The 14,014-nt window shown below is 42.8% G+C and overlaps 1 protein-coding gene across 1 annotated transcript in view; it reads right to left on the reverse strand.

Annotated features, from left to right (window-relative positions):
• antxr1c (ANTXR cell adhesion molecule 1c) overlaps positions 1-14,014 on the reverse strand; it is a 66,493-nt gene that overhangs the window by 21,743 nt on the left and 30,736 nt on the right. Inside the window, exons 4-11 of the mRNA XM_047378183.1 lie at positions 12,857-12,938; positions 12,712-12,742; positions 12,549-12,622; positions 12,366-12,434; positions 12,037-12,117; positions 10,921-10,981; positions 6,766-6,864; positions 2,708-2,777 (exon numbers count right to left, since the gene is read on the reverse strand). Of these exons, the coding sequence (XP_047234139.1) occupies positions 2,708-2,777; positions 6,766-6,864; positions 10,921-10,981; positions 12,037-12,117; positions 12,366-12,434; positions 12,549-12,622; positions 12,712-12,742; positions 12,857-12,938 (567 nt within the window). The remainder of the gene's footprint in view (positions 1-2,707; positions 2,778-6,765; positions 6,865-10,920; positions 10,982-12,036; positions 12,118-12,365; positions 12,435-12,548; positions 12,623-12,711; positions 12,743-12,856; positions 12,939-14,014) is intronic.

A 14,014-nucleotide genomic window follows, 5' to 3' on the forward strand; every position in this document is an offset into this window, starting at 1 on the left:
CCCCCCATTGAATTCCGATCTCAACCTCATGAGCCCCCCACCCGCCTTGAACCCCAACATGAATCTCCCCGCAGGGCCCACTACACAGCGTGCCACGACGACAAGGCAAGGGCCCCGCAAAATGTCACCCCAGCCTCCACCCACAACAATAAGGGACAAACTTACCTGGCAAGAGGTCCCCGGCCAGTGGCAAGCACCCAGGGCCCCCGCCACTGCAACAATAGTCCAGGGAGAAACACGACAAGCCTGCCCAATCATCTGGCCAATGTCAGCAGCCCCAGCCTGCCAGTCCATGAGACAGAAACATGCGCCAGTCAGGTAACCGAGCACAACCGGTCAGCCGCCCCAGTGCAGGCACAAGATATGCTCCACTGGCCCAGCCACCCAAATGCGGCCCAGCGCCTGGCCATGGGCTAAAGCAACAGATGGAAGCCAGGGACCGAGATCCAAAGAAATCCAAGTGATCCGAGAGAGCCAAAACGCCAGACCTGGCACCAATCAACCCCCAAGACCCGACCCCCAACCCCAGCTCAGTCCCTGACCAGAAGGCCGGTTCCTTCTCCCGGCCTCCGACCCCAGACGGCAAACAGCAAACAGGGATGAGCAAACCTGAGAGGTGGGTGCAGGTGAGGTTAATAAAATACACTCCCTCTTGATGCCATTGAGCGCTCCCACCCCCAAGCCCCTTCATGTGAATGTCATGAAAATGTTATAAGTGAGAGTGTCTAGGTTGTACAATAAAACTGGGGCCCAGGCTCCCATGGGACCATGGAGATGGAAATCCCTTGTGGCACTCCAATGATGCACCCACACCCCAAGGCCCTACATGAGTGGTAGTGTGATGGAGTGGGCGGAGGGAGGTGTCTGGGGAAGGGGAGGGAAAGACTGGGGGGCAAAATGTTCTCCCAGGGAGCCAGCTCCTCGGCTGAACCCAATAGACACCCCTGTTCTCTGAGTTCCAATTAAGGAGGGAGGCACAGGCACATCCACCAGGCCCAAGGCTAGGGACAAGCACCGGGCCCCAAGAACCGACCAAAAACCAGGACCAACACCCACAGCCCTTCCCTTGGAACCGCCCAAACCCTCAAACCCCCGATCCCCAGCGCCGACAGAAGAAGCCACTGACCTAAAACAAAGAGGAGCCAGCCAGAAGCTCACATAGCTCCAAAAAAAAGAGAGCAGACCAGTCAGCCCAGCGCAACAAGAATACGCCACACAAAGGACGGCACATGATGAACATGCCCAACGACCCCCAAACCCACAGGACAGAGCCAACAGAGCACCCAGTCCCCGATGCCCCTCAGCCCGGCACCGGACCGCAGCCACAACCAGGCCAGCGTGGTAACAAAACATGCCCAACAACAACACCGAGGCCGCAAATAAGCCACACCCGACCCAAAAGCCACAGGTTTTCTTGCTCCATCCATCTTCCCATCAGTAATGACAAACTTCACTGTCCTCAATACCATGGGCCTATTGGCTGTTTCTTTGAATAATGCTCTCCTTGCTTGGTGTGTCAGTTTAGGTGGACAACCATGCATTGGTAGGTTTGAATTAGTGACAAACTTTTTCAATTCTTAGATGATGGAACAGAGTATTGTGAGATCTTCATAGCTTAGAATATTATTTTAAACTCAACTCTGCTTTAAATGTCACCCCAACAATATCCATGACCTGTCTGCTTTGTTCCTTGTTTTTTGTGATGCTGTTTATTCCCTAATGTTCTATAACAAACCTCTTAGTCCTTCACAGAACAGCTGAATTTACAGTGAAGTGAAACAGTTTGACGTGCTAAATAAGTGACTTGTAAAGGTCAGTGGTAGCAATGGATTTTATTTAGGGGTGGCAGACTAAAGGAGTCTGACTACAAATGCAGGGAACACTTTCAGTGTGTTGGTCCATCACGGAAAATCCCAATATAACAATATAATACACTTATGTTCTGACTGCATTTTAGATTTAGATCCAACCTTTGATTATTTTTTCAACCCAAATGATTGTCACCAATATGTTTTAGAATCAAAATGTATTATTCTCAGAAGCTCAGAGTCTATGTTGCAGGATTTCAAGCTTTGGAAAAACACACCCGTTTAAATATGATGCCTCTCTTTAACTCTCTAGTACCTAAAAGAAATAATTTCCTCTTTAGCTCACAGACTTGTTGCTTACACATACCATGCAGAGTCTTTAAAAGCTTTTTTTCACAGAGAAAACACCACTGCCACTGCTGTGGCTGGAAATTTCAGTGACAGCTGGGACCTTTTCCCCAAAGAATAAGCAAAATGTCAACTGAGACAATTTCTACGATTTGTAGGTTTTGTTGTCCTGATCCATTGGTTTTTGTCAGTGCCCACAAAGAGGAATCTGTTTTTGTTTTTATTGTTCTGCTTTAATTCAGGACAAACATGCAAAGGCTATGACTCTGCATGAGCTGGCACAGCTGCAGAGCCATTTATATTTTCCTTGGACTATGCTGGCAACTTGAAAATAGGAATATGGCTCCAGATAGGTATAATAAAAACAGCTAATGTATGGCAGGTTTCTTGCTGTGCAGGCAGACATGCACATGAACACATCCACATGTTTCTTTGGCTTTATACAAAATGCAATATATATTGCTTGTGGATAAATCTCTCTTTGAAGCAGCCTCTTCCTCATGCAGTCCTTAAGAAGTTATAAAGCTGTAAAAGGAGAAAAAAACACCTACTTTCCAACTTCATCGATGACAGGAGCTGAACACAGTAAGAATGTGTCTTCTACACCAGCAGGCTTTTCATCTAAAGTGCAAAAAAAACAGAAAACATTTTAAGTACCGTGCAAAAGTACTCACACCCATGAACGTTTTTCCCCTTACAAACACAAACAAGCTGAAAAAAAGCATGATCTGCAGCAAGATATCCCACAATACATTGCACCACCAGCAGTATGAAATGGAGAAGGTGAGTGTAGATATTTTGCATTTTTTTACTATTAATTTGTCACAAAAAGTAGTTTTAAGATGCTTTTAAGTGTGAGAGTAGACCTCTAAACTTCATCTGTGCAATGACTTCATCAAAAATGTGCCTACATTTTAAAATGTGCTCCAGAGATTTTGGAGCAGCAGAGCTCCACTCTGGCTACATGCTTGGGTGGCGGTTGGAGTATCTTTCCTCCAGCCTGATCTTGGCATATCACTCTGTCAGTTTTTGCTCCTTGCTGTTTGTGGCAGCTGAAAGTCTATGTAAAGCGTTTAGTATATGTGGTGAATAACAGCAAGTACCATGATATAAAATATATTATCTTTCATTTTGGACATTTTTACTTAATGTGGGGGGCATAGGGGCATCATAGTGCGGGTGTACAGTGCAGGGGGGGAAGGGGTGGGTGTGGTGGTTGCAGCCAGCAGGTTTGTGGTGTGGGGTTGGAGGGGTGCCTGGTCTTTGGCTCGCTGTGGTGGACTTCTTTTGCTACTTCCTCCTGCGGCTCTGGCCCCCTTGCCTGGTGCCAGGCTGCCAGGTGGGTGAGGCAGAGGAATGCATCCTTTGCCTATGTTGGGGTGGCTGGTGGGTTGTGCTCGGCCTGGGACAGTTGGTCGGACGGGTGCAGTACCTGGCTGGCGTGGGTACATGTTTACATTCTTTTTTTTTTTTATTCTTTTTTCTTTCTATCTAATGGATGAGTGGGTTGGGGCTGCTGGCATTGGCTGGGTGGTTGAGCGAGCTTGATGGTGTGCTGGTACGCTTGCCGTTGAGCCCGGGGTTGGGGGTGCCGCAGGGTGATTGCAGCATGTGTGGTCGGGGGTTGCGTCCTTTTTTGGATGTGGGGTTGCTGGCATTTGGATTGGCCGAGACGGTGGAGCTGAGCTGGTTGGTGGTTCTCCCTGGGCTGACATTGCAGTGGCAGTGATGTTGTGTGTTTATATGTTTGCGGGGTCATGGTGGGGGCTGTCGGTCCAGAGTGCATGCCGCCTGCTGTGGACTGCATGGCCGGTGAGTTGATTTCGTCTTGGTGTGGGGTATGGGGGTTCGGTGTGGGTATGGTATTTGTTGGTGTCTACTCTGTTGTGTTCATGTGCGGTGGCCGGGGTGACGTCGCACAGGGCTGTTGCTTTGCTGTCACAGCATGGTGTGTGGTGGGGGTGCTCTGAGAGGGGGCTGTGTGTGGGGCCTTTCACAAGTGGTGCTCTCTTTTGGGGATGTGCTTCTGGTTGAAGGGTATTCATTGCATTTGTGTTTGGGGGCATGTGCATTATATTTAAGTCCTGGTTGGGGAGGCCCTTTGGGGAAATTCATGTTGAGGTTCATGGGGGGTGGGAGGTTTATGGGGTTGATATTGGAGTGCATTGGGGGGTTGAGACTGTTTCATCCTGGGGCAGCTAGTTTGGCTGGCCAGACCTCTTAGGTCAGGGAGCTGGTTGCCCCTCTGGGGTCTCGGTGCCTGGACCTGGTGCATCTTGTGTGTCTTTATATTGGATGTGTTTGTACATGTACGCATGAGGGTGGGAAAGTGTGATTGTAAACGTGTGTGCCTGTTTTTCTGTCAAGTTGGGTTTTGGGTCACTCCCTCTCCTTGATGATCTTAGACCCCCCATCAAATGTTGGGCCTATTTCCCCCATCACACTCTCTGTCGGTGGCTGGTGTCTCTGCCTGCTTGTGCGTTGGTGATTCTTGGTGTCCACGGCTGGGTTCTTGGGTGTGTGCTGTCTCGCTCCTGGTGGCTGTATGGTAGGGCCTGGGCCCCCTGGCTCTGTCGGGCCTCAGCTAGGGGGTGATGTGGTGTGGGTGCGGTTGTCCTGCCGGGTGGTCCTCCCAGGGCTCCCTTTGGATGTCTGTCACTCCGATCTCATCTGTGTCCACCTTGGGTTCTGGGGGGCAGGTCTGTGGCTTCTCACACCTGCTATTGAATATTCGTATGCAGAAACCTTAGCTACACAAGTGCGCTCACACATACATCCAAAGGTGTTTGGATTTAGGTGTTTATAGATGAACAGATATATCTTCATTCTTTCTCTTTTTCTGCATGTGTAGAAGCAGACTCCTAGGCTTGTAGTCTCTTTATCCTTCTTTCTCTCCTCTATTCTTATCTACTCTCCCTTTTAATATTTTGCTCCCACCTCTCTCTCATTCTTCCTTTTTTAGTTTCAGTCTCCATGCCCAATGCATTTGAAATAATCCCTAAGTAATTTGTAATAAAAATTTTTATGTATATCTATAGCGAAAGCCATAATGCTCCACTTCCTTTCGGCACTTAGACAACAATTCCAAGTGCTACTTTGCAGGACAGGACATAAAAAAAAGTAGCTATTTCATAAACTGTGTTGCCACAGTTTTCACAGTATCAATTCCCTGTACTTCCTGACTGACTATTTGTTATTGTTTTTTTATTGTAAGACACAATTTTTTTACCAAACATATTTGCTGCTAGTGCTTTAGATATCTAAAGTGGGTTTACCTGATGATGATAATAAAATCAAAATACGTTTGTTAATCAGTGTTTAGTAGTTATTGTAAATGAATCATGCAATTGAAAAGCAACACGTCTGGCCAGATGCAGGTTGGTAAAAGAACTAATGTAAAATAATTATTTAAACTTTTCCTGCTCATGGATACAATGCAAACTTAAGCAACAATTAAAGGAATTAATCAGCTGTATACCTCCATAGCTGGTCATCATCTACCAATATTGTGTCAGGTGAGACAAAATAATTTATAAACAAATAGACTTTCAAATGTAGTAAAGAGTAAATTAGTAAATCCAGTTGTGCATTCTCCATCTTGTTTTGTGAACCAATGACAGGATATGGGCTTCCCTCACTCACATATATCTCCAGATTCTTGAATGAACAGAAGAGGATAAAACAGAGCTAATTAACAAAAAAAGGGCTGTAAACCATATACAGGTGGAGGGCAGAAGGGGCATCTGTGAAGTCTAAGAAACTGTGGCTAAAGAAAATAACAGCAAAATTCCTCTTATTTTTTAAAGTTAGAAAAGTCAGTCAGTCATTTTCTACCGCTTATTCCATAGTGGGTCGCGGGGGAGCTGGTGCCTATCTCCAGCAGTCTATGGGCGAGAGGCAGGGTACACCCTGGACAGGTCGCCAGTCCATCGCAGGGCAGCGCACATACAACCATACACAAACTCATTCATACACCTAAGGGCAATTTAGAGTGACCAATTAACCTAACTGGCATGTCTTTGGACTGTGGGAGGAAGCCGGAGTACCCAGTGAGAACCCACGCATGCACGGGGAGAACATGCAAACTCCATGCAGAAAGACCCCTGGCCGGGAATTGAACCCACAACCTTCTTGCTGCAAGGCAACAGTGCTACCAACTGCGCCACTGTGCAGCCCCAGTTAGAAAAGTATCATGCAAAATTGAAAACAATTATTTATTTCAGAATAGAAGAAGTGGTAACAAATGACCTGAAAAAATGCTTCACAGACTCTCTCCTCCTAACCACTACCTTGATAGGGAGGGTTGACAGGGAAACAGTGATGCATTTATTCTGGTTTTGCTCATTTACAAACTGGAATTCTTTTTCCCCAGGTAAAAAAAAAAAATGCTAGGTATTTAAAATTTGATGGAAATGGGACTACTGCTTTTTTCTTGCCACTCTTTAACAAAGGCCATATCTGTGGAGTGCATGACTAATAGTCCTGTCAAGAGTCTTCCACCCTTCCACCTGTACTGTGGATCTCAGCAGCATCTCCAAAATTTATGATGGACTAAGTTATTGACTATTTTATTCATATCAAAGAACTAGCCCAGAGTAGGTCTACTCACTGACTGTGATGGTATCGTTGATTCTGAAGCTGCAGAGCACCTGGTCGATGTTTCTTGCGTGGAGAAATCCATTCCCTCTCACCACAACTTGAAATGTCTCTGGTTGAACAAATAACACTTTATCACGTTTACCATAGTCATACACATAAAGAAAGCATTTGATACAATTGATCATACTTTATTAATAGACAAGTTAGACAAATATAGAATCGTGGGAAGGTGTTGAGTTGGATGAAATCTATTTGAAAGACAGACAGCAGTTTGTTCTGTTAGGTGACATCTCTTCAACATGCTTGGACATTGATTGTGGTGTACCACAGGGATCAGTATTGGGTCCTAAACTTTTTACATTATATATTAACAAAATTTCTAAAGTGTCAGAGAGATTGAAATTTGTACTATTTGCAGACGACACTACTATTTTCTGTACTGGAGACTATGCAAATGTGGTGTTGGACTATGTAGTGAAAGAAATTAACAAATTAATAGTATGGTGTGAAAATAGCAAATTATCCTTAAACTTAACAAAACAAATATGATATTCCGAAATTGTAAATTTATAGATAATGACATCAAGATGCAGATTAGTGGGGTAGAAATCGAAAATGTATGAAAATACATTTCTTGGTGTAATTATTGATGACAAAGGTGAGGGGTTTGGGTTTTGATTTCCTTTGTGTATGTATTTTGACAATTTCTTTTCAGCTTACTTTGTTCTTTATGTCTTGCTTTTTCAGTTTGTTTCCAAATGTTATTATTGTTATGTGTTTTCTTTATTAGTTCATTCTTTATTATTTTACTCTCTAGTTTACTTTGTTCTTTGAGTTATTTTCTGTTAGTTCTCTGATAGCTAATTACCCTGGGTTTTCTCTGTGTTTCTCTTCAACTCTATTCTGGCTAATTAGTCTCCCTCTTTCAGCTACTCTGCCCTTCTCTCTGTCTCAGCTGCAACTAATTTCCTCCGATTAGTTTATGTGGTTTGCCTGTTGTTTCCCCACCCCTACTTCAGTATATAAGGTCTCTGACACTCACTGCTTTCTACTGGATCCTTCCATCGCCCTTTTTCCTTTCTGTTCAGCCCAGTTTCTTTTGTCCGTAAATCATTTCAACTCAACATGCTGCTTCACAGTCCTGTCTGTATGTAGGTCCAGCTCCAACGTCACAAAACCTGACACTTGTACTTGGTCATTGAGAATGTGGTGTGATATGGGGCCAACATTTCCAACAACAATTTTTATCCATCGCTGGGAAGGTTTGTATTTGAAGCACAAAGAGTTTACACCATCAGGAAACAATTCTGTGTAACAGTCTGTTCAGTGAAATTATGGAAAAATCTAAAAGCAGAATTAAAACAATGTCCAAAAAGGAAAAGTTTCAAATAAAAATGTGCATGAATGTGTCAGTGGGTACAGAAACCTAAGCTAAAAGGTGAATATTGATAAAACTTTTCTTTTTCCTTTTGTATGTGGGTATGAATGAGTATCGTGTAACTATGTATACGTATGTGTATGTGTTTTGGAGCATCTCCTCGTACAGTAAGTTTACACTTCTACTCACTCCTTTGACCACATAAAGACTTTTCCTTAAAGTGTGTGTGTGTATCTTATGATTACTTGCAAACCTGTTTATTAAACAGACAAATCCTAATCCTGACATATGAAATATTTCACTGATATTACTAACTAAGGCTGGCACATGTAAACAAATTTTGAAAAAGCTAGTCAATTTAATATCCCAGCAATGAGCAGATTTTTTGGGGTGGTCTAAATGTGGCACCCGCCCAGGGCCTGTATTCTCAAAGATTCACAGAGTCCTCTCAGAGAGCTCCTATCTTAGCCTAAACATTCCTGCCAAGAGGTCTCAGCTTAAGCTGAGAGTGACTGAGCGAGGAGACGACAGAAATTCCTATCTTAGTGAAGAGGTGTGGTTGACCCCGTTGTTAGGTGTGACACTGCCTTCTAAGAGCTGTGATTGGTTGTTACAACAACAAAAAAAAGCAAAAATGCGCTCCTAGTAAGGGAGAGAAATTAACCAATCATAGAATTTGGACTGGATTAAAAAATGTGTAAGTCATGATGATGAAACTTAGCAGACTTAAATCAATTGTGACACAGCATCAAAATGTTTGAACTTTATTTACATGCTCAACATTATTTTTGATTTCCTTATTGTTATGTTTACTTGCCATGTTAATCGTTTTCCTACTTCATCTATTTTATATTAATATGGACACTCACCTGTCACCATTTTACAATTGATGAGGCAAAACCTTCATAACTAAAACAGAGATAGAAATGTGGGGAAAACTGAACAGGACAGAGGAGCAGACCTCTGGGACCTGCTGCAATGAAAAGCTAGAGAGGAGATCGCAGCACACAAGCAAACTTCTCCACAGACAGGGACTGTTGTAGATGATTTCAACTACTCCACATCTTTTTTTTATGTACATAGTGTTTCGATTATTAGACTTTGTCTTGTCTAGAGTATGTCTTTAAGTACATATATTCTTTTTGAGTTTTTCCAGTTTTGTCCAAATTTTTATTGTTAAAAGCATTTTACAGTCGGTAAATATTTAAATAATTCTGTACTGTTGTTTGTAATTTGTTCACTTTTTATTCATGGTAATTCATAATTTTTCCATTATTTATTTATCTGCTGCACCTAATATTACCTTACTAAAGGTGCACCTTTACCCTGTCTTGCTGCTAAAACTATTTAATTTCCCCCTAGGGGGATGATATTTCTATATTAATAACTTTCTTTTTGTTATAGAAGTTTATGTGCTCATTTACTCAACTGTTTAGGGTGTGAATCCCTGCACAATCGAGCTTGTAGTGTTTTATTAATTCACTGTTGTTCATTGTACTGTCTTTCCATCATCTTCTCTGCTTAAGGCACTCTTAGGCTCACTAAGAGTCCTCCCCACTATTCTTAACATTGTTCATTTTAGGAGCTCTCTAAAAGCCTAAGGTGTTTTGTAAATAACCTTTATTTCACAGAGGTAAATTTCTAAGAAAATCTTAGAATTCGAGAAATTCTAAATTTTTTTTAGAGTGACGTCACTAGGAGCTACTTTTAGTCTTAGGATTCTTTGTGAATACGGCCCCAGATCTCTCTAATTTTAGCTGTGAGGGCAAATCAAACATTCTAAGTTCTGTTGTACATAGTTATTTATGTCACAAAGGATTTCATGGAACGGGGAAGACATAAGGATTTAAATTAAGGCTGGACAATATGTGCGTGTTTTTATAATTGTAGGTGAATGTATTTAAGGATCTACATAGGTTAACGTAAATGGATGTGTGTATGGGTGTGAATTTATTTGTGCATGAGCAAATGCATGGGATTTTAATGAGACAGAGCAACAAAAATTAGTGCATGACTGTGAAATGGAAAGAAAAAGATACATCATCTAGTGTATCAGGATAGTGATAAGCCCTGATCCTAGCTTCACCTTCTTGTATTTTAATCAGTCGGCCTGACTAAGTTGGAGGAGGGGGGACAAAAAACTAAATGAAGACAGAGGCAAGGATAGGATGCATGACTAAAAAAGGGCAAGCACAAATCACTTGTGATCCAGCATTATATTATGGTAAGGTGACATTATGGAATGGAAATAAATTTATTTGAAACTGGGAATTAATAATTCTCAGTATCATGAAATAAAAAGACAGAGGCAGATGTAAAAAACAGACAGCTCTTTTTTTAAGGATAAAACCTTTGCTTTTACCCTTTTAAAAAGTAATCAGTCCCAGTTTTCAGCTGATTATTTGTGCTTTTTATCATCAAAGACTATACTGTCTCTCCTTTGGTATTGCACTGAAGGATGTCCACTGAATCTTTCAACTTCCGTTAATCTCCTGTAACTACAGCCTTGTTCTCACAGTCATTCCATTTAAGGCGACCCAGTAATATTACTCCCACTGAAGTACTCTGTCGAAGCAGATTTCCAGCAAGTGACCCATCAGGCTGTATGTGGTCATTCGTCAATCTGGGATAGTCATAAAAGAATAAAGCCAAACCAAAGTGCTTCCTAAGGAAATGACCACAGTTCATGGACTGATTCAATGATGGCATTCGTGTCAAAGACTAAGGAGAGACCCATTTACTGTGTGCGCGTGTGTGATCCTGATGTTTGTTTTCCTAGCTACCCACCTCCTGCACACACACTCGATGGTTCTGCTGCCAAAATTTCAATACAGGATTTCTTGATAATCTGAAAAAGCAAAAGCAGCTGTGATTATGAAGCACTTCTATTAATTGTAAAGAGCTCACAAAGTTTTATGAATTTTATTGTCATTACATGAGAGCTCTTGAAAATTGTTTTGGCATTTCAGCAAAATCTGTCTTGTCTCGAGACTCCAAGGCCCATGGCACGCCTCAAGTCTCCTCAGTCCCAGGGGTGTGTGGTTAAAGCCAAATCACCGCCTCAAGTGGTTTCAGACTCTTGTCAGGCTACAGTGTTTACTGAAGCGGCCCTGAGGGTGCCTACTCTAAAGACTGGTCCTGTGCTCTTTAAGGCAACCCAGAAGGCTTCACCCTCACCTGTGACGGATCCTTTGCTCACTGAGGCAGCCCAGGAGGGCACACCTCCCTCTGAGACTATTTTCCTGCTCCTTAAGGCAACCCAGGAAGGTTTGCCTCCACTAGAGACTGTTACTCTGCTTCTTAAGGTGAACTAGGTGGGTTCACCTCCGCCAGATACTCTTCCTGTGCTCCCAGAAGTGGGCTAGGAGGGTCCAACTCCACCTGTGACTGTTCCTGTGCCTCCTGAGGCACGTTCTAATTCCTGTCTCTGATGTGGGGGCTGAGTTCTTCTCAAAGTGACTGTGCCCAAGTTCTCTCAGGAGGACTAGGAGGCAAGTGCCTAAGGAGGTAATTGTCAACCCTCCTCTGTTACAGACTATTCCCGCGTGGTACAAGATTAGCTGCCCACAAGTACCCCTGTGAGCAGTGGGCAGGTTCTACTTCTGCTCTTACCTCTTGGCTGCCCTCTATACCTTCTCCACAGAACCCTGCAGCCAGCAGAGTCAGCTGCTTTTTGTGAAAACAAAAAAACGTTTTCACCTTTACGTTTAGACTTTCTTTGTCAAAAATGTGTGTTCATAATTTCTATTTACATATTGATGTGCCAATTAATCTTACACAAATGGAGCCTTAGACAATGGTTATATTTCTTTCTAGTATTTTAGGTAGGAAGCCAACTCAGAATTCCCTGTTTCAGGGTTGGACTTTCAGGAGCCTTTTTCGAAAAGAAAGGAGTTAGGTTACCGAGTTGATGACACCCCTAAGGGCATGGAACCCTCCTAGCACAGGAAACACGTGCTCTATGGTGTCTGCGATGGTGGCCAGCTAGAGTTGGAGAGAAAGAGAGGCAAAACAAAAAGAAACAAAGAGGAAAGCCAAGAACAAATGAAAAGAATTATTTAAAAATATTTCAAATCTGGTATGGATTTGCTTTGGTCAAGACACACAGTGTTTGCAATGATGGGGTAAGAGGCGGAAGATGCCCAGAAATAAGTGTGCAATGGTTGAAATTGCTATGGAGGGCTGGGACCCTTTTATATCTGCTTGCAGTTTATGTCCTACAACTTCATTACCTGTGTTTCATTAAAGTCTTTGACACCAACACAGTACACAATCGCTCCTAGATGTCTGGCTTCCTCTGCCTGTTGAAAGACAAGAGCAAGAAAAATCTAAGTGCCAACAAGAAGTAGGTTATGCAAGGAGATAATTCCTCTATCTATGATAGCTGGCTATCAACCAAGGAAAGGATTTCTCACCTGCTGTTGTGCATCGATGAGCTGCTGCTTCTGTAGGTCTCCATCTGTCAGAGCGATAATCACACTGGCTGTCCCTGGAATATACACATGTAAAGGCTGTAACTTGAAAATGCAATCTAAACTACAGAAAGGTATGATGACACTGCAGATGCTAGATACTTACCAAAGTTTTCTTTGCGTATCTGGTCATTTGCCTTTATGCAGACAGACATGTTATTTTGTTAGAGGAGATTTGAACAATTTGACCCTAACCTTTCTCTGAATAAGTTATTGTATGGACCAATGAGTGTGTTAGAATGTTTGCTTACACTCTGCAGCCCCAGGTCCATCAAAGTATCCCCACCAGGTTTCTCTTTTCTCAGAGCATTCAGGCCCTTTTGGATGCTAACTCTGTGGAGCAGAAAACAGTTCACATTGTCAGTCAGTCATTTTCTACCGCTTATTCTATAGTGGGTCGCGGGGGAGCTGGTGCCTATCTCCAGCAGTCTATGGGCGAGAGGCGGGGTACACCCTGGACAGGTCGCCAGTCCATCGCAGGGCAACACACAAACAACCATGCACACACTCATTCATACATACACCTAAGGGCAATTTAGAGTGACCAATTAACCTAACTGGCATGTCTTTGGACTGTGGGAGGAAGCCGGAGTACCCGGTGAGAACCCACGCATGCACGGGGAGAACTTGCAAACTGCATGCAGAAAGACCCCCGGCCAGGAGTCAAACCCAGGACCTTCTTGCTGCAAGGCAACAGTGCTACGATAATATTGTATTTAGCTATTTTTGAGTTGCAACTTTCTGTGTTGTTTTGCCAAATTGTCTTGGTATTACAGGAAGCTATTAAAAACTATCTATCTTTCATGTTAAGGAATCAAACCCAGGACCTTTTTGCTGCAAGGCAACAGTGCTACCAACTGCGCCACCGTGCGCCACCCTGCAGCCCCAGTTCACATTGTTTTAAAGGTAAAAAATATACTTTTACTGAAATACTTACATTATGAATTGATTAAATATGTCTTTTTACAACTAGATATCTCTTTGCTAAATGACTAAAGCGTAATTGTTAGGGTGTATAAAATACCAAGTGTGTTGGGGAACATCTCCTACCCTTGCCATTTTTATGACTAGCACTTTCAGTATAAGTAATTCATGTGATTTTGTCAGTGGCACACCAAGACAGTGTACAGCCATTTTTTTTAAATACTAGGTGTTTTCATGTGCATGCCTTGCAGAATTTTGTTATAGACCACAGGTATTATTTTGTAAACCTTAAAAAACTGTTTCCCTAAAAATTAGTTTTTTCAACCTTAATAATGACATTGGCAGCGAAACAGAGCCTGTATTGGCTGCTCCAGCTCTCTGTATGTATGTGTTAATAAACCTGCTGTGTGCGCTGTGCTCAGAAATCTTCACAGAGCTTTCAGCTAATTCTTAAATGACTCAGATATTTAGCTAAATATTGAGAC

The sequence above is a fragment of the Girardinichthys multiradiatus genome, chromosome 10 (assembly GCF_021462225.1).
Source record: "Girardinichthys multiradiatus isolate DD_20200921_A chromosome 10, DD_fGirMul_XY1, whole genome shotgun sequence".
Taxonomy (NCBI): Eukaryota; Metazoa; Chordata; class Actinopteri; order Cyprinodontiformes; family Goodeidae; genus Girardinichthys; species Girardinichthys multiradiatus.